At 46.5% G+C, this 18,832-nt stretch overlaps 2 protein-coding genes across 5 annotated transcripts in view; one reads left to right on the top strand and one right to left on the bottom strand.

Moving 5' to 3' along the window:
* Nucleotides 1-1,126, bottom strand: part of thap3 (THAP domain containing, apoptosis associated protein 3) — a 1,714-nt gene extending 588 nt beyond the window's left edge. Inside the window, exons 1-4 of one of the 2 annotated variants that reach the window (XM_027017461.3) lie at nt 776-1,126; nt 480-675; nt 212-400; nt 1-123 (exon numbers count right to left, since the gene is read on the bottom strand). The exon at nt 1-123 is cut by the window's left edge and continues 588 nt beyond it. In XM_027017461.3, the coding sequence (XP_026873262.2) occupies nt 1-123; nt 212-400; nt 480-675; nt 776-849 (582 nt within the window). In that variant the 5' untranslated portion in view covers nt 850-1,126. Of the gene's footprint in view, nt 124-211; nt 404-479; nt 676-775 lie in introns of both variants that reach the window. The other variant, XM_027017460.3, reaches the window with a different exon arrangement.
* Nucleotides 1,127-1,692: 566 nt separating this feature from the next.
* On the top strand, nt 1,693-16,561 carry asxl1 (ASXL transcriptional regulator 1). 3 transcript variants are annotated; one of them, XM_027017457.3, is made up of 13 exons: nt 1,693-2,491; nt 6,482-6,564; nt 6,735-6,737; nt 6,862-6,979; nt 7,113-7,275; nt 8,160-8,233; nt 8,928-9,012; nt 9,937-10,056; nt 10,859-11,025; nt 11,150-11,246; nt 11,453-11,558; nt 11,656-12,568; nt 12,778-16,561. In XM_027017457.3, the coding sequence occupies exons 1-13, from the start codon at nt 2,435-2,437 to the stop codon at nt 15,871-15,873; spliced, it is 5,082 nt and encodes a 1,693-aa protein (XP_026873258.3). In that variant the 5' UTR covers nt 1,693-2,434; the 3' UTR covers nt 15,874-16,561. The 3 variants fall into 3 exon arrangements, with proteins under 3 accessions (XP_026873258.3, XP_035378508.2, XP_081562785.1); XM_035522615.2 differs by lacking the exon at nt 9,937-10,056 and having other exon boundaries at nt 2,345-2,491; XM_081706659.1 differs by lacking the exons at nt 1,693-2,491; nt 6,482-6,564; nt 6,735-6,737; nt 9,937-10,056 and having other exon boundaries at nt 6,770-6,979.
* The last annotated feature ends 2,271 nt before the right edge of the window (nt 16,562-18,832 follow it).

The raw sequence follows: 18,832 nt of genomic DNA, 5'->3' as shown, positions 1-18,832 counted from the left end.
CTCACGAAATTTGGTCTTCAACCTCTTTCTCAGCCATTTATTCCTCTCTAAGGCATCAAACAGGTGAGCTTTTGCTGAGCAAGGATCTGATAAGGCATAACTGTGGTCACTGAGCCAAAAATCCTGGGGAAATTGAACCAAAGGAGAGAACAGTAGTTATTCAAATACAAACTTCACACCTCAAATATTTTACTACATAACAGATGTTCACCTTTGGAGTTGTGTGATGGTTATAGACCCTTTCCAGACTTTCATGATGTTCAACTGAGGTCTGAAGAGATTCTTTTTGCATGTCTTCACTTTGATTACGGTCACCGACACTGAGCGTCCACTTTGGTGCACATCCATGGCATTTAGAGAGAGTGGGTTCAAACGTCCTCAGTTTCTTTCTGGAACGTCTCTGCTGTGTCACACACAAAACAAAAAGGTGATTTTCTTGAAGCCATCCATGACACTCCTATTGTTAATCGTCAATTTACCTTTGCGTCATGAGTTGGGATTGTAAAAACAGTTGGAACAGCGTTCCACAGCAGGTTTTTCCGGTTGCCTACACCACTGAAACACTCGGGCGTGAAATGCAGGGAACAAATAACCATGTGCTTCCTCGGACGAAAGTCGCCACGTCCAATGTTGTCCAACCACTGCTTCAAAACGGACGGCTTGCTGAACGGGAATCTGATGAAAAAGATGGATTTCTGATATAAAACACCAAATATCTGAGTAGCCTACAAAGTCCACTTACGCCATAAACTGGGATGGAAAATGGACTTCTTACCTGTGGAAAGTAATTTCTGGGTTTTTGCTACTATACCTATTGGTGCAGTTATACGCCGAGCAACTTTTCGGCATTTTTTTTTTTTTTTTTTTTTTTGCTTGCCCTGAACAAAGATGGCGTATCTGAAATATCTCTGTATGTCAAAATATAATGCTGATACTGCCTTTATATATTGTTTCTATAATTGCCGAGATAACGTATTCTCTAATTCACAAACTAACAATCCCAGTAAGGGTTCCTATTATTCATTAACATATATCACTAACATAGACTAATGTGAAGTTAACGTCACCACTTATTTTCCGTTATTGAGCGCCCATACACTTCAAAATTAAAGCCCGCCCACCCAAATAAACATGTATTTTAGTTAAACTGCTTAAAGCAGTTTTAGGACATCTTGAATTACTAATACTATCAAGAGGCAAAAGGCCAGAATAAACGTTACTGAGCACTTTTTATAGTTAAGGGTATTACAGTTATACATTTTGTTAAATAAGATTTTGTTTAAGGCATGATCATATTTTACAACTTATTCACTAGCTTTCATGCTTGTTTCAGGGTGTCACCTTTGGAGAAAGATATTATCCTGAAAAATGATTAAACGAGTGGAAGTGGGTGTGCTCCTGCTTGGCAAGAATGAAAACCTGCAGCCACAACGGCCTTCTCTGTTCCAGTTCCCTAGTCCAGAGATTCCCTTACATCTCATGTTTTCTGACGTTCCATTTGTGTTAATTATTTGAGAACGTTCACGAAACTGAGATCCCATTTAAGGATGTTACGCACATCTGCCAGTGGCTCATTCAGGAAAAAAAGCTATCAACAGGGAACGGGGGGGAAAAAAGACCTATACAGACTACGGATACCTGGAGCTTTTACTTTGAAAAAAAAACAGGAGGAAGTCGATGTATGGCAGCCTATTCTTGGCATAAAATATTCTATTATGACTTAATAGAAAAAAAAACGCTAATTAACTACTAATGGAATCAATTAATTAATTAATGAAATGCAGTTTATGCATGTATGCTTTGTTCTGCGCGAGGACCGATGTGGTCGTTTGCATGACGATGGGCGGGTCTGCTACGTCAGAGGAGCTGCTCCGTGGTGCTGGCTGGAGAAGCGCGTGAAGAGGGGGATGGGGAGACTTGTTTTGTGTTGCATTCCTGCAGTGTGTCTGACCTTTGACCTCGCAGTGGTGCTCTCTTCTCCTCTTCTTCCTCGCGTTCCAGAGTGAAAGCGTTTCCTGCAGTTATGCCAAAGGAGTGCGTTCCGTGCCTTGCGTGCGCGCGTGTGTGTGTTTGCTAACTCACCAGCTACGGGGAACGTACAAAGGCTCGCGAGCTAACGTTCGCAGCTAGCAAACAGCGGATTGCTTTTTGGGCGAAGCCGTTTTTTAAACGGGAGGCGCGTGCTGTTTTATAAAACGATCCGAGCAGGAAGACGCCGTCCTCCGTCTGAGCGAAGAGGAGGAAGAGGAGTAGTGGGGTGTTGATTAACGTCTGCTGTTTGCAAGCGAGCTCGGTCGGGTCACTTAGCTCGCTCGCGCGCTCGCTAGCTAGCGAGGCTTAGCGCCCGTATCACGCGCACGTTGCACGCATCCGCCGCCTCCGAATTCGGCGAGTCCTGCAGAAGAGACGCGTCCGCGAGACGAGACCCGAGGAAATGAAGGACAAACAGAAGAGAAAGAAGGAGCGCACGTGGGCCGAAGCTGCTCGCATGGTAAACTAAATACGTGTTTATCGTGATTATTGTTGTGGGTTTTTTTTGTCGTTCGTGCCGGTTTCACGGGTGGCGGTTACCGCGTCACGGACGCCTGGACAAAAGCTGTCTCGCGGACGCTCAGGCTGTTGTACATGGCTGGATCTGCGGCGCGAGCAGGCGGACACTGGAAGCTCTTATCAGCCATGCGTTTGATCAAACATTATGGAATCGGTTCTGGTTTTAAACCGACTTGCCCCACTACGTGTAGCGATAAAAATGGATCGTTACCCGCTCTCGGTTTACTTGCAAGTGAAGGAAACAACACAACTTGTAGCTTAGCCGTGTTAGCAGTGCTGGTTTGAGCCTTTGTTTGCGAGTCTTGTGAACGCTAGCGTGTGGGGCATGGCTACAACTCCCCGTCTAGCTAGTAATAGTTAAACCCCTAAGCCCTTTGTTAAGTGCATCAAAGCCCTTTTCGACAGCCTGTGTCCGCTACACATTTAGCTTTACTTGTGCAGCATTTAATGTCCAAATTGCTTAAAACTGTAGGCCGGTTAATTCTATATCTACACTTATATGCAGCTTGTACTTGCTATTTCTCTAGATTTGCGATTAACACAACGTGGAAAATAAGCAGCACTTCGCCACAATTAATGAATGTGCGGAATAAATGTCATTTACAAGCACTTGGTTTTCTAGACAGTTTAGCTAGTGTATATATAAACAGGTCCACTGCGGGAGCCTTAAGGAGAATATTGTGCAGTTGCTAATTTGTGCAGAAACTACCTACCTTATCAGTTGTTTGGGGTTTCAATCGAACGTGTATATAAAATATTTTATTTCCTCTTGAATCGTTAAGATTCTGCAAAAAAAGTCTGAATAATTGGGTTGTACATTTCACCAAGGGAAATACTATAGTCATTTGCAAAGCTGTCAAACTTGACACGTTTGAAATATGGTCTAAATCTATATTCAAACTATTTGTAATGGCCAAAACGATTTGTGATGGCCAAAGTTTGAACACTACTGCTGTTAAACATAGCTATGTGAGCTGCATGCAATAACTCGTGTTGCTGTCGAAAGACCCTGTGACATCAGAACCCAGAGAAGTGCTTCCTGTTTCAGATTCTCCAACAAGTACTGAATGGCAGCCAAAATGTTTTTGCTGGGTCACTGAGTGAAGCAGGCTTTTCTGATTTTTTTTTTCTTCTTCTTCTTCCTCTTATGTTCCTGTTATTTTAATACCTCCATCTTTATTCCTCTCCTTTGGTAGATATTTAGCTTGTTCTTATTCTGCAGGCTTAACAAACTTGATCAGACCTTTCGTCAACTGAAGCTGATTTTGCCAAACAAAGTTTTTTTTTAATTTACTACTGATTTAATTCTGTTTCCTGGGTGTAGGCTCCAAATTGACGCGTTCCAGCTTACACCTTGTTCGCGTTTTTGCGTTTGGCCCCAGTTTCGTCTTGAAAAGTCTGACCCTAGCATGGCTAAACTGAGCAGCAGCTTCGTTGCCACTAACTTTGTGGCTTGGGCAGAGTATGAAATCTAAAGCCACATTATGCTGGCACAGACGGTGTTATCTAGTGGCATATGCTGCTGCAACTCTAGGGTTACCGTTTAGGGTGGGGATCAGTGCTGGTGCTCAGACTGCTTCCACACATTTTGTCATACCATGTCCCTGGTGACAATGCTGCGTTTCATTGGTTGGAGGGCCCCCAAAAAAAGAGCTGATGCAATGAACAGTAGTGTCTGGTCTCCCTAATTGCTCAATCCAGCGCTTGCAACTTAACTCCAATTTCTTGCATCAAGTTGAATATGTTTAGGGAGCTGTCAGGTGAGAGCAGTTCACTTTTGAAGGGATATAGCATGACACATGTTGGTAGAGAGCCATTGTTGTGTAGTCTGGTGGATCAGGTGGCAGGTATCAGCTGGTTTGTAAGGTAGAGTCTGTCAGTAAGGCACCGCAAAATTCTCCCACCCACCAGAAAATCCGGCTCCCAAAGACGGATGCCGGCATAAGTACACACACTCTTCCTTCCACATCTAAATAGATTTAGTCATGCGCGTGCTCAAAAATAGATGGATGCACAGGAAGGGAGAGGGCTAATACCTGCAAAGCCAGAGATTCTGTGTTAGTTCAGATGGTGTACACACACACACCCCACCACCACCAGTCAACTGGATTCAGTGTGTGTTGCTTAATAGCTATAGCGCTTTACTGAATGTAATGTATGTGAGTTGGTAATGAAAATATAGAATCTAATGACTATTTATTTTAATTCAGACAGGAATGCAGTAAGCCAGGTTGTTAAATGACAATTTGGGCAATAGCCCTGTCCTGGTGAAAGCCATGCAGATGTTTTTGATCAGCTGTTGGCGGCGGGTGTCACATTGTCTACCCTTTTTGGTATTTTGAATTTGGAAATGTCTCCTCTACATAGCGCTGTTCTTTAAGGTACCTCGCAGGCTCCGAGTGCTGTTAATAGCCCGAGCCCTTGTCATTTAGAAATCCTAACAGCGCTTTCCTTTTATTGCCGTATCAAAGAACATTTTGTGCTCATTAGTGCATGTGCGGGATGTGTGTCGTCGCATGGCAGGATCTGGGTGGGCCTCCCACCCTTTATTTTTATGCTAAAATTGAAAGGCCTGCATGTTTGTGGGAGCAAGCCTCACATCAGAGGCCTTAAAACCTTCCTCTAAAACACACACAAGCTATTTTAGTCTTGTCCAAAAGGCTTTGAGTTTTTGGCATCTGTCTGTAATTTGGGTAGATTTTATACGATTGTCCCACTTTGATTTTTTTTGTTTGTTTGTTTTATGTATTGCAACTGATCATTGAGAGACCCTCAAATATTTTTGTAAGACACAGATTTATTTTTGTCCCGACTTGGTCCTAAAATGATCAATTTTGTGAAAAAAAAAATGTATATAATTAATTTGTTTACTGTGCCATTATTAGCTGACACTACAGTTTTGCAAATTTAAGAAAAATGCTTTGCAGTTGCCAAAACCCAAATTGCCTCTTTGTGCAATGCTTTGTTAATCACCATCCTACATTAATGCTTGAAATAATAGCTTGGCACTTCTTTACTGTTGTGTCCAATGTCTAGACTATCTGAATGTATAATGGCACATCACTGTATTTCACTGCCATTTTGCTTCCTGGTAAATGCGCTGGGAGACTTTTTCTAGGTTGATTTGGTATGGAAGAGGAATCCAAGATTTCCTTCTTGCACTGTTTTCAGCTTTCTGCTTTTTCACGACTGTTCATGTCGACGCTTTGGCTGGCGTGCTCACTATATGTATGCGTGGGCGGATGTGTGTGTATCTGGCTCTTCATGCTGCCATTTCCATTTACAGTGTCCTTGGCGTCAGATTCAGTACAGCAGCAGGGATACTTCTGTAAAATTCCCTGTTGTAACTACCAGGCTGAAGGTTGCCTTTTTTTTTTTTTTTTTTTTTTTTTTTTTTTAATAAATGTATAAATAAACAGGCCTTAGGCCAGAGAGAATTGTTCGCAAAAGGAATGCCTTGCATCTTGAGCAGCTGAATGCGACTAGCCATGTAATGAGAGAAATAATTAGTCACGTGACTGTGATGAGACAATTTAAGAGCGATTTTAGTTTTCAGTGCAACGTGAGTGCAGATTACCTGGTAGGATTTTGCCGCACATGTGTAGGCAATGGGGGTTGGACTGTGCCTAGCGGGGCTACCCTAGAAAACCACAGAGTATGGCTCTACAAATCAAAGCAAAGGCATGCATGATTGTGTTAATATCTAGTAATCGGAAACTCAGTTTCAATGCCGCGCGAGTGTAGAAAGAATACAGCACGGAAAGCAAGACATCTGTTGGAGGATTACCACGTCGCCAGTGGCCACTGCCAACAAGGACCAAGTTTAGATTTAGAGCTGACGTATGTGGTTAGGATAAGTATGTGTTCCTCTGCGCGTGCATGGTCCACCAGTGAATTGTCCTTCATTTCCTATCTCCTCCTCCTCTTATAGGTTCTTGAGAACTTCTCTGATGCCCCAATGACTCCTAAACAGATCCTCCATGTCATCCAGACAAAGGGACTCAAAGAAATGAGGTTTGTCCTTGACGCCCATCCAAATCCAGACAAGTCTTTAGTAATTGTGAAAATGCTGGCTGTGTTCAAGAATTGCATATTAAATACAACGTTCTTTCTCTCCCCTCCCAACCCCCTCTTTGGCCGTGCTCTGTTCTCACGTTTTGTTGGTTATGCTCCGTCACAAACAGAAGGTAAGTGATTGTGGTTATTGGGTGTTTGTTTTATTAATCTTGACTCACTTTTTATGCTTACTGTTCTATATCCATCTTAATGTACTTTTCTCTCTCTCTCTCTTTCATTCTCGCACACACACAGTGGCACAGCACCATTGGCCTGCCTGGTCACCATGCTACACTCCCAGGTGCGCGGAGACCGAGTCAAAAACAGCATATTTTTTAAGCTGCCAGGAAGGATGAGCCTCTTCACCCTAAAGGTAAAAATAGTCCACTCTCCCTCGATTCCTCCCTTGTTCAGTTTTCAGGTAGCATGAGGGCGATTCTGTCTTGCAGGCCCCGCCTCCTGTTCTTTGTCCCCGCTTATGTTCCCCTCTGTCGCTCCTCGCCCAGAAAAATGCCCTCCAGTGGACGAAGAGCCCGTCAACGACCGAGGCCCCTGACCCAACCGTTACACCAGCAGCCTCCACAGCCGCCACAGTCGGGGCGGCCGAGGGGGCGGAGCAGGAGAGCTGTGACTCCACAGAGACGGCTGCTGCGAGTGGTGAGAACGATGGTGTGTAAACCTTTGCTGATTGGTTCATTTAATAATATTCAGGAAGAGCCTTTCCCCCCCCCCCCCCCTTCCCTGTTGATTCATTTGGCCACTTGAGCAGTGTGTGAATGGATAATGGGTGCATGTTAAACAAAAACACCCTTTTTTTCATACAAAGAGACCCGAAAGGCAGTGGATTAGAACAATCCAAACGGTGAACATTGGATGCCTTGAGCTTTGAGAACACAGGATGCCAGGGAAAAATTGATCATTTTTATTTATTTTTTTCCTGAGGATGTGTGTTGCCATGGATACTACAGCAGCACATGACATCTAGCAGTGACCTAGATGAGGGTGCTTTAGAGTGTGTGAGTGTGTAAGAGATTGCCTTTTAGCGAGGACAATTAGAGCTGAATTATGGAAGTGTTTTACATTGTGTGCACACTTGGCTAAACAGGAAAAAAAAAAAAGCCACCTAAAAGTGTAACGTGACTATTCATTACTATGTATAGTTCCTTTTAAATTAATTTTCAGGTGCAGTGTCTGCATGTTGAGGACAACGCATTGCTTATGGTTTTAGGACTATTCATCTGGCTACTGCATTTGTAATTATAGATTCATGGTCTGTGCATTTGTCTCAGCAGGTCGCACTGAATCTGTGTGCTTGTTCTTGGTCATTCATTTCCCCCCTTTTTTTAAATACTATTTTCCCACTGGGAACTTTTTAATTGCTGCACAGTTTGGCAGTTTATTGCATTGTTTTAAGGTTCACGGCCACGGTTCCATAGCGCACGCTGCACACAGCGGGCTAATGTAATTGGCTGATAAGTTGGCGTTTGGCTGTTCTGCAGAATGTAAACAACTGCCCAGAAAAGCATTTCAGCTGCTGTTGCTTCCCTTTCCAGCCTCGGTGGACGAGACCTCCTCCAGTGCCTCCTGCTCCACAGAGCCACAGAGTCGCCTGAGTCGGTCCTCGCAGGTACTCCCAGTGCCTTACCCCGCTTAACGACTTTCGTTACCAGCTGCACCCAGTTCGCCGGACATGCAGGATGTCCACCCCTCTCCACCTCCATCTCCACCCACAGACACGATTCTCAATCACAACTCTTCATAAACCACCCTGTCAGAGTAGCAGAGTGTTTGATTTGAGTTTCCCGGGCAATCGCAGGGTTATTTGAGCGGTAGGTATCTTCTCTGTTGGGTTTAGATGTTTACACTACGGTAGTGACGACAAACCCCAGTAATTAACAACTCAGTGGTCAGCGTTATTGGATACATTTTCACTCATTTGAACTTGGTAGAGAACCTCACTTGACCTTGTGATGACCTTATTATCAGATGAACTTCCAGTTCTGCTGTGTTCTGCTGGTTTTAAGGGAGGTTGGGTTCAGCTTGCCTCAATGTTATTGTAATCACAACTGAGCTCTGAAAAATAAAAATTCTGGGCATATACTGGCGGTAGTTTCACATTTAGCCCAGAGTTCTTAATGACCTGAAAAATATATTCTTTTTTTTTTTTTTTTTTTTTTTTTGGTCATGCATCAAATACATTTCCATTAACCTCTCCAAGACCTTTTACTTTATTTAATAAATATTCTTTGTCATTTTCTTCATTTTATGTAAATGTTTGTGTTTGTCGCTCCTGATGCGTTTTTCTCTCCCCTCTCTTGCAGTCAGGGAGACAGAGGAAGAAAGCTGTGATGATGCCTCGTGTGGTTCTTACTCCTCTCAAGGTCAACGGTGAACACGTCCCATCAGGTTACTGCTCTTTCCTTCCCCTCCTCTTTCTGCTCTTCCTTCATTTCCTCCCACCTTTTTCCCACTCTGCAGTGGTTGTGTGTCCCCACTCCCTCTGACCGTGGATGCTCTATATGCGACTGGCCTGACAGTGTTTGTAATTTTATGCACTGACACTCTTTAATCGTTTACACTGCAGCCTTCTCAAGGGCAGTTTCTCCACAGTTCCATCCTGCTGGCAGGCTCCTCTGTCTGTCAGTTATCACTAAAAACAGCATCTTCCCAGAAGGCTCTGACTTTTTTTTTTTTTTCTTTTCCTTTTCTTTTTTCTTTCTTTTTTTTTTTTTTTTGTTTTTTGTAGCTTGCTCTGTTACCTCTGCGTGAAACCAGTGTTTCTGGTTGTCAGCTCTGCTCTAGGCCCTGTGGATATCTGACCCCTCTGCTTTGCGTTTGCACCCACACTCCAGATACCCACTCACCCTTCTCGCTTGCGCTCTCTCTCGCTCTCTCTCGCGCTCTCTCTCGCGCTCTCTCTCGCGCTCTCTCTCGCGCTCTCTCTCGCTCTCTCTCGCGCTCTCTCTCGCTCTCTCTCGCTCTCTCTCTCGCTCTCTCGCTCGCTCGCTCTCTCTCTCTCTCTCTCTCTCTCTCTCTCTCTCTCTCTCTCTCTCTCTCTCTCTCTCTCTCTCTCTCTCTCTCTCTCCACACCCCCCTCCCATGCCTGGGACATTTGTCCTTGTGGCTGTGTGTGTGCGTTCACTAGCCAGCACTTTTTCCTTTAAAAAAAAAAAAAAAAAAGATATATATAATAAATAATTTATTGTTTTTGTTGCCTGCTGCTCCAGCCTCTTCAGTATCACTGGCTCCTTTGCCTGTGCTGCCCCTCCCACACTCCCTCATTCACAGTCTCTCACCAGCCTCCCTCCTCCTCCCCACCTGTCCCCCCAGGAGCTGCAGGCAGGCGCAGGGAAGGGTCTAGGGGGGGTCCTGGCCCCACACTCCGAGCCCGCTCCGAGCTGGGCTGGAAACGCCCCCAGCACTTCAAGAGCATGCGTGGCCTTCGTTCAGGTACAGAGGATGAGACCCTGGGACCCGTTTATTGGTCACTTCCCTTTACGCATTTCCCACAGGTTCACTTACCTGTCCTGTTCTGAAACCCAACGGTCAGTCCTGCTTTCAGGGTGCTCTGTGGACTGAAAAGATAGGCTGTTAAAGTGAAGCGAAAGACCCCCAACGCTAGAGCCGACGTAGCCTAGGATCTCTTTACCATCCTTTTATAACTTGATGGGTGACATTTAGAATTCCAGCCAATGCTTTCCACTTTATTTTATTATTTTGTCATTATTATTATTTTTGACATTTTGAATTTGTTCCAGATGTTTTCGGACATGTTGGAATCAGTAAGCACTGAGACTGTGCAGCCTGGGGTTTTGTGCTTGTCTGCTGTGTGTGATGGTAATTGAACTCGGTTATGTTGGCTGCAGATTGAAAGTCCTGGTTGCTCTGTTGTGCATTCTGCAATGTTATGTCTATACTGCAGTTTTTTTGTTCTGACTACAAATGAAGCCTTATTGTAATACAATACATCTCTTGCTGAAACCTCAACATTAACCACTGTTTGTCACAGATCTGGACCCATCAGTGGTTTGACTCATTGAATGGGGGAGTTACAACCACCAATTTTTGAGTAGGCTGAATAATTCTGACCCCCGAATATTTCTGCAGTCAATTGCTTCTGCAACAGATGCATGGTGTTATGAAACTCTGCCACAAGGACACTACACGACTAGCAGCCTTGTGAAGAATACATGGTTTTGAGTTGTGATGAGTAGTGCTTACCTGTGTGCTGATCCCGGGTTTGAATTTACAGGGCCAATGAAGAGGAGTCGGGGTGGTGTGGAGGTCGACTTTGAGACCCCAGGTTCAATCCTGGTCAACACCAACATCCGTGCCCTGATCAACACGCGTACCTTTGCAGCGTTCCCGCCTCACTCCCAGCAGCAGCTCCTCCAGCTCCTGCCGGAGGTGGACAGGCAGGTGCGTTGCAAACACCACCCCAATCCCAGCTCCACCTTCCCCATTCCCTGCTGTTTTGTCCAGTCATGGAACATTTGCTGTGGTTTTACTGCTTCGGTCCCCATATCTCCTCGTTAATGCTCAGGTTGGCCCAGATGGCCTCGCTCGGCTCAGTAGCTCGGCGCTGAATAACGAGTTCTTCACTCACGCCTCTCAGAGCTGGAAGGAAAGGCTCGCTGAAGGTGAGGGTCACCTCCACACAGGAACACAGTCCTTTTTAAGGTGTACATCAGTTAACCATTTCAAATATCCACACTTAAAGAAAAGAAGAGGAGACTATATTTGATTATAGATTATATTTGCTAAATTGTAAGATGGTTGGTGGCAATGCCCAGTGATCAGAGGTTAGAAGTAATGCGTGTTTGTTTTTGTTCTTTCTCTCTCCAAGGTGAGTTCACACACGAGATGCAAGTTCGTTTTAGACAAGAGATGGAAAAAGAAAAGAAAATGGAGGCATGGAAGGAGAGGTTTTTTGAGGAGTACCATGGCCAAAAGTAAGGTCCCCCCACACGCTTGACTCCATGCGTGCAGTGCTTTTGTGCGTAAACACACACGAGTAACTTGATTTTTCTCCTCGCCTTCCCTCTGTAGGTCTGGCTTGACCCACGAGGAGTCGCTGAAACTGACGATGAGCGATACAGGAGACGTGGCCGGATCCGTCCTGGGCACCGACACCTCTGCCGTAACCGCGCCCAAGAGGAGAAGCGTGGGAAGACGGCGAAGGGAGGGTCGTATCAGGAGGCGATCGCGCGCTGACCTGAGGCGCAGGGCCCGCCGCCCTCTCTGCAAGAGCGCACCTGCGGCCGGGGCTTTAGCGGAGCCGGCCGAGGACCAAGCCTCTTCGGATGTCGTGGCCACAGCCTCGCCGCCTGTCCCGGAGGCTGCTACAGTCCAGGGGGAGGTCGTCCTTCCGGCAGATTCAGAACTGGAAGCCCCAGCAGAAACTCCTTGTCCCGAGGCTCCTCCCTCCCCGGCGCCTGCATCCACTCCTGCTCCCGCTTCCACGAGTTCCGTCTGCGACGAACCCGAGGCTTCCGCCCGCCTGCTGCCCGAAGTCACCGAACCAGCTGTTGCGTCCACCTCCTCTCCTTCCTCATCTTCCTCCACGTCCTCCTCATCCTCTCCCTCCTCATCTCCCTCCTCCACCTCCGACCGGCCGGGGGCCTTTGCCGCCAGTTCAGATTCCTCCTCGTCCTCCTCGTCCTCGACTGCTGCCGTTGCCGCCGACCCCCTTGATGATGGAGCATCGGTCATCACCACAGGCACAGCAGGCACTGGTGCCAGCAGCAGGGAGAGCAGCCCCGCAGCGAGTCCGGCAACCGCCAGCCCCGCCATCCAGCTCAAGGAGCAGAAGAGGAGGCCCGACGAGTCCCAGGCCTTCACCAGCTTTCCCGAGAAACGGGCGCGGCTGGACGAGCGTCAGTCCTTTCGTAACACAGTTGACTGTGTGCACTCAGAAAAGCCACAACCTACAACAGAGGAGCCCAAGGTCCCGCCAATCCGGGTATGACCGCCTCGTCAGAAATATGTCAGCAACAACGTTTATTACTCACTAAAAATATTGCCGTGGGAAAAGACGTCGGTACACTGTCAGCATAGCTGTCCTTAATTTCACCGAGTTGTTTTTCAGAAATGAATTATTTATGACTGACTGACTGTTTATTATGGACCTCTTTTATATTTATCTCACTTTTTTTCATTTTTTTCCCCTAGATTCAGCTCTCCCGGATCAAACCGCCCTGGGTCAAAGGGCCGCCAACGTACCAAATCTGTCCCCGCATTGTGCCCCCCAGCGAGGGGTCGCGGCGCAGTGGGACGGGGGCGCGCACCCTGGCGGACATCAAGGCCCGTGCCCAACAAGCCCGTGCCCAGCGCGAAGCCGCTGCTGCTGTTGCAGCCGCTGGGGACGGGGCAGGGCCTGGGGGGGGCGGCCCGGGGGGTGGTACTGGGATACCGGATCGCACCAGCGGGCGGCGTTCGAGAGAGCACCCGGGTCCCGTTGAACCAGGAGGAGGAGGAGGAGGAGGAGGAAGACGAGGAGGAGGAGGAGGAAGAGTTGATGTGGAGGAACAGGAATCGCCTGCGAGCTCTCATTCGTCTGGAGCACAACTACAGCTGTCCAATGTAGAAACTTCAGAAAAGACTCAAGCGTCTACTCCGCAGACACTACCATCTCCATCCTCTGTGTCCTCTAACCCATCCGTGCTGCCATCTGAGTCACCTAAAACCCCCATACCATCACCACCCGAGACGGACAGCCCAGCCTCCCAGGACCCGGTGGAAGAGACCTGTGGAGTGGAGGAGGTGGCTGCCTGCTCCAGCGATAAAGCCTCTGAGCAGACCTCGGACACTCCAGTGCCTACTCCCAGTGAACCCGAGTCTGTGGGCAGTCATCCAGAGGTCAGAGCTGAAGAAGCGGATTCTAGTGGTAGTGTAGCTGTGTCTGCCCGTGACATGCCCGTGCCCAGTGAAACGGTCAGTCTAGTTCCCACATCCATACCCGATTCGCTGCCTAGGTTTGGTGCTCAGGGTGTGGATGTGATCAGAACCTTGGCAGCAACATCTCAGTCTTGGGAAGGTGAACAGACTCTAAGTGAACCTCGTTCTGCCACTACTGGCGTAATCCAGCATGGCTCGGACGTAAAAGGTCCCAAAGAGACAGTTGTTGCAGCCCGAAATGGTTTTGTGGAGGGTTCAGAGGAGCGAACAGTTCGGGAAACGATATTGCAGGAACGTAAGTCTGAAGAGGTTGAGACTCATGGGAAATATGGAGCAGGATATGAAAGTTCTCTACCCTCTCTACCAGAGCACACCAGAGAGGAGGATGCTGGGATGCACAGCGACTCCACGGAGACAGCATCGGACTTTGAGAATGAAAATCCGGAGGATGAACCAGTGGACTGGCACAGGGCAATGGACCATAAAGAACTGCAGGCTCAGAATATGAAGTCCCAGGGTCAGCCTGTCATTCAGACCCCAAGTCGACTTACCTCGTGCACTTTGAGCCCTCCCCAGCACCAGCAGGCAGTCATTCAAGCCCATGTCTCCAACCCCGCACATGGCCAGACGGTCATCCAGGCTCGCTTTCCTAACGGCATGCCAAACCAGCCAGTAATTCAGCCCCAAAAGCAGCACACAATCCACAGCCATGGCACAAACCATGCCCAGGAGCAGACCTCCAGTGCCCTGACCCTGGCCCATGGGCAGCCGTACCGCACCCAGGGAGAAAAGGACCAAAGCAGGGCTCATGGTCTAAATGAGAATAGCAATGGTGGGAAGCCATTTATGCCGGTAGGTGATGATTTGAAAGCATTCAGCAGAGGGTCTGCAGATGATGCTGGATTGAAAAATACTTCCCAAGTTACTACTGTCAAGAGAAGTCAAGGGTCGGCTCGGTCCGTGTCCTCAGTAGAGGCCAACAATCCTCTGGTTACCCAGCTTCTTCAAGGCAGTCTGCCTTTGGAGAAAGTCCTACCACAGCCGCACTCAGTGAGTAAGCTAGAGATAAATCGGCTCCCGGGGACATCATTAGCCATGCAATCAGGCCGCCAGCCTGGAGGGCCGCCCAGGAGCCTTGCTCCGCGCTTCCGAGCACCGGCCGAGACGGGGGGCCTTACGGAACCTGTTGGTTCAGAATTCCAGCATAAAGCCCCTTCTGCTCGGGTGTCCCCCGGGCCCGGACGGAATTATGGTCCCTCCCCACCCGGCACCGCTCAATCTCGAATGGCCTGCTTGTTCGAGGAGGCCAGCTCCCGTGGAACAGTTGTGCAGCAGTTCGTTCCTCAGCCATCGGGGGTCACCGTCCCTCCTGGTGCAGTACCTGTCATTACCTCCCTCCCTTCTACTTCCTCCTCTTCCAGACATCCGTTGGACAACTCTCAGAGCGTTCCGTCCTTGGAATCGGCTGTGATCAAAGAGCACCCCACACCTCAGCCTTCCAGGGGTGAAACTCCTCCAGAGAGGGCAGCAGGAGGGTTTCAGCAGCCCTTGAACAGCCTCACCCAGCCCGCATGCAGAACCACCCCTGATGCTCCCTCTCCCCCGCATGGTGACCTATGCCCCTCTGAAGTTATACCTACTGTAAAAATCAACTGGCGTCCATCCAAACCCCAGCCACCCCAAGCTCAGTCCTACCAGCAGCAGCAGCACTCTCTTGCAGCTACTGTTAAGAATGAGGTCTCCTCACGCCCCTCCTGCCAGCAAGCTGTCACCAAAAATTCACAGGCTCCTATGGGTGGCAATGGCTCTGTTGTCGTAGTAACCAAAAAAGAGCCTCAGAGTTCCATGGACAGTTACATGACTGGTGCAGGAAGTGTGGGAGCGATGGAGGGGCTTCTCAACATGGAAATGTCGCTCGTTAGAATGGCAAAGAAGGAGCAAGGCAAAAATCCATACAGCCGCCACCAGGACTCCTCCTCCCCCTCCGCTACCTCGGCCTCGTCGCTTCCCTATCACCTGTACGGAAAGCTGCCCAAACTGCAGCAGAGCGGAGGTGTCCTCAGTGGCGGCACCGGAGGGGCCTCGTCCGGCTTTAGCTACATGGCTAACGTGTCCGTGGTGGACAGCAGCGGCTTTTCCCGCAGCATAGCGGACAGCGTGCTTCAACTGCGGCCACGCGTCGGGAGCACTGGAGGCCAAAGCGCCGCTATTAGCATCCAGGCCTTCGCCGACAGTGCCACGGAGGACGTGGCCCTGAAGTGCTCCTGCCGTCTCAAGGCCATGATCATGTGCCAGGGGTGTGGTGCCTTCTGCCATGACGACTGTATCGGCCCATCCAAACTCTGTGTTTCTTGTCTGGTTGTTAGATAGTGTGTTGCAGCACCTCCAAACTGAGCCTAAAGGTCCAAGCAAACCCCTTGGTCCCCGCAGACATTGTTCTCTTGCCTGTGATCAGAAACCAGATGACCTTTTGGACTCAAGTGAGCAAAGGACATGAGGTAGGACTCTTGGTGTGAATACAGGCCGTTTTTGGCGATGGTCGAGGTAAAACAATAGGGCTAGAAAATGCCCTGCAAGATTGAATTCAGTCTGTATTTTTGCTTCATATTTTTTCTATTGCTGTTATGATGGTGTTTATGATGTGTAATTATTATTATTATTATTATTATTATTGTTATTATTGGTATTAAGTGAATTTACATGGCACGGTTGATTGTAGATTGTGCCTTTTTCTTTATAATTTTTTTTCACAAAACATTTACCTCATCTACATGACGCCAGTCATCAGTTCAGTGTGAATATGGTGGCATTCATGTTTTTTTTCCTCTCACTTTCTTCACTGAAAAGAGAGTAAAGTTATTTTGTGTGTCTTGTCTTGCAAAGAAATATTTTTTTAAATCATTAAATAAGCAAATTACTTTTTGTTATTTTGTAAGTGCTTCCTTTTTTTTTTTTTTTTTTCTTTTCCTTTTCTTATCCAAAGTGAAGTCTAGTCTGTACTTGGCGGTTAAGCACAGTATTCTAATCTAATAAAGCTGACGACGAGCATTCCCTCTTACCGTTTTGGTTTTGGTTTTGTTTGTTTGGCTTTTGTTAAGTGACAGCAAGAAGCCCAGTGGTGGTTTTTAAATACTAATTTCTTTAAAAATCCATTTTCAACACCACATTTGTTATGAACCTTAACATGATGCCTGTTTAAACGTTCCCCCTTCTGGAGCCTCTGTACTGGGGTAAAACAATCAATTTTAATGAAAATATCAAGAGCGTTAATGTGGCGGCTGCAATAAGTAAACGTGAAGGGTTATAGTTGAATGATTGTAGTCACTGCGTCACAATCAAGGAAGTGTATTCTTTCACAACTCAATATAAGAGTGCAATAACTGGCTAATCCCGAGAATGTTTGTATGCACTGTGCATGTATTGGCGAGTCGCAAAGTTGACACATTGGTAACTGTTTCTTCAAGTGTTGTGGTTAGACTTCAATATACTGATCAATGTTAATTATAATTAAGAAGCTTAAGGTAACATCGTTAGTACATATTTTATTGAATGGCCCTACCACATGTATACAGTTTTGTTTGTTTGGTTTTTTTGTTTTGTTGTTTTTTTTTTAGCCATTTTAAAACTTTATTTGGTTTTACATCAATCATCGTAGACCTGTATATTCTAGTACACACAGTAAGGGCAAATTTTTCATTCTTGAACCATTGTCACAATGAGGGCTTTGTTTACATTTGGCACCCGGTCTTGAAATATTTTCCTGTAATTCGTAATGTACAAATTTCACAAAAACTTGCTGGGAGTTGGACATCATTTCACAAGTAACTGGTATAAGCAGAATCATGTGCAACTGTCAGTTTGACATGCTGTTTCATGTCAATGCTGCACAGAGTTCACAAAGAGAAAGAGCAGTTTCTATCCCAGCAAACACCAACAGTATGCCAAATTGTTTTGACACTTTTTGATGATGCCTCAAAGAAGGTAAATGGTGGCATTCCTGAATTTTAATTACTTTTAACACTAAAACATCTTAGCAAGACCCCCAGATGCCCCTCTTTTTGAGCCCTGTATTACTCAGCATGGTGCTCTGAGATGTATAAGTACAAAGCATAAGCTAAAACAAAGTGCAATTTCAAAGTGAATTGGAAAAAACATTAAAATGGGTCAAAACCACTAATTTCTCATTTTAAAGGAAAACACTTTAAGGGAAAGACTTCTTTGAACTGGCTGAGTATGGAATGCCAGCAGTTCCCTTGAAAGAACCACCGAGGAGTTCTCCACTGCATTTTCTTTTTTTGTTTAAAAAGACAGCAGGACTTGAGCATTAATGCCACTGAAGTATTTTCACCCTTCACACATTCAAGCAACACTGCATACACAAAGATTTTTCCTTTTATCTGCTTTTTCATTAAATGCATCAGTCTATAAAAAGAGAGCAGAACAGGAAATGCACCACAAAATCACAGCAGGCTTTTGGCCATTTATTTCAGAGTATTACCACTATTGGAATAAAAACAACTGAGCAGTCCGATATAGGCTCTGTATCTCCTTATTAGGAGAGTGGAAGAAGGAAAAAAAACTATAGCTAAAATATAAGAGACTGTATGTCCTGTTACCTGGACGGTAACCTAGGAGACAATATTGATTAATAAAGGTCAGCAGGCAGTGAGAAATGCATGAACATATCAAATGACGAAGTTGCTCGAGTAGTCCCTTTGATCTGGGGAAAACTAGGTTTTTTTGTTTGGCTGTGTCTGAAGACCCTTCAGCAGTAGTATTATGAACAGGGTGCATGGCCTTTTCATAATGAGAACTATGAGGCTCAACGTGTTTTATCATTGAGTTTTTTGGGGGGTCCCCCCCCCCCCCATATTCAAATGAAAATGACTGACACATTTGTTGAGGGGAATACAAATGGTGAAGTACACACAAACTAAAACTCCAAGTGGGAACTGCTTGTCATCCCAGGCGAAGAACTATGTTTATTAATAGAGTCTAAACTGTTCATATCTCGTTTTTATGGTGGACATCTTTTGAGCACTGTTTGAAAACCTGTTTTTACCTTATCAAATTCAGTAAGAGCTTTAATAATTCAGTAAAAGAGGAGATTTTGCAATTAACATTTTACATATGAGAATGGCTCTACACGTTATGATTGAGGGAGCCATTTGTGCTTGTCTGCAGATGCCCCAAAACTGCTGATTCAACCATTATAAAGTAGATTTGTGCACATTTTTGCTGATCAGGCTGGAGTAGTCCGTGGGGTGGGGGCTGTTGATGCTGTGGGTACTAGTGGCCAGTTTGTGACTGAACTGAGCAAGCTGATGGC

This window comes from Electrophorus electricus, chromosome 24 (assembly GCF_041902795.1).
Source record: "Electrophorus electricus isolate QZ-2024a chromosome 24, ASM4190279v1, whole genome shotgun sequence".
Classification (NCBI taxonomy): domain Eukaryota; kingdom Metazoa; phylum Chordata; class Actinopteri; order Gymnotiformes; family Gymnotidae; genus Electrophorus; species Electrophorus electricus.
Note: the sequence above shows the minus strand (reverse complement) of the source record. Positions and strands in the feature narration are given on the sequence as shown.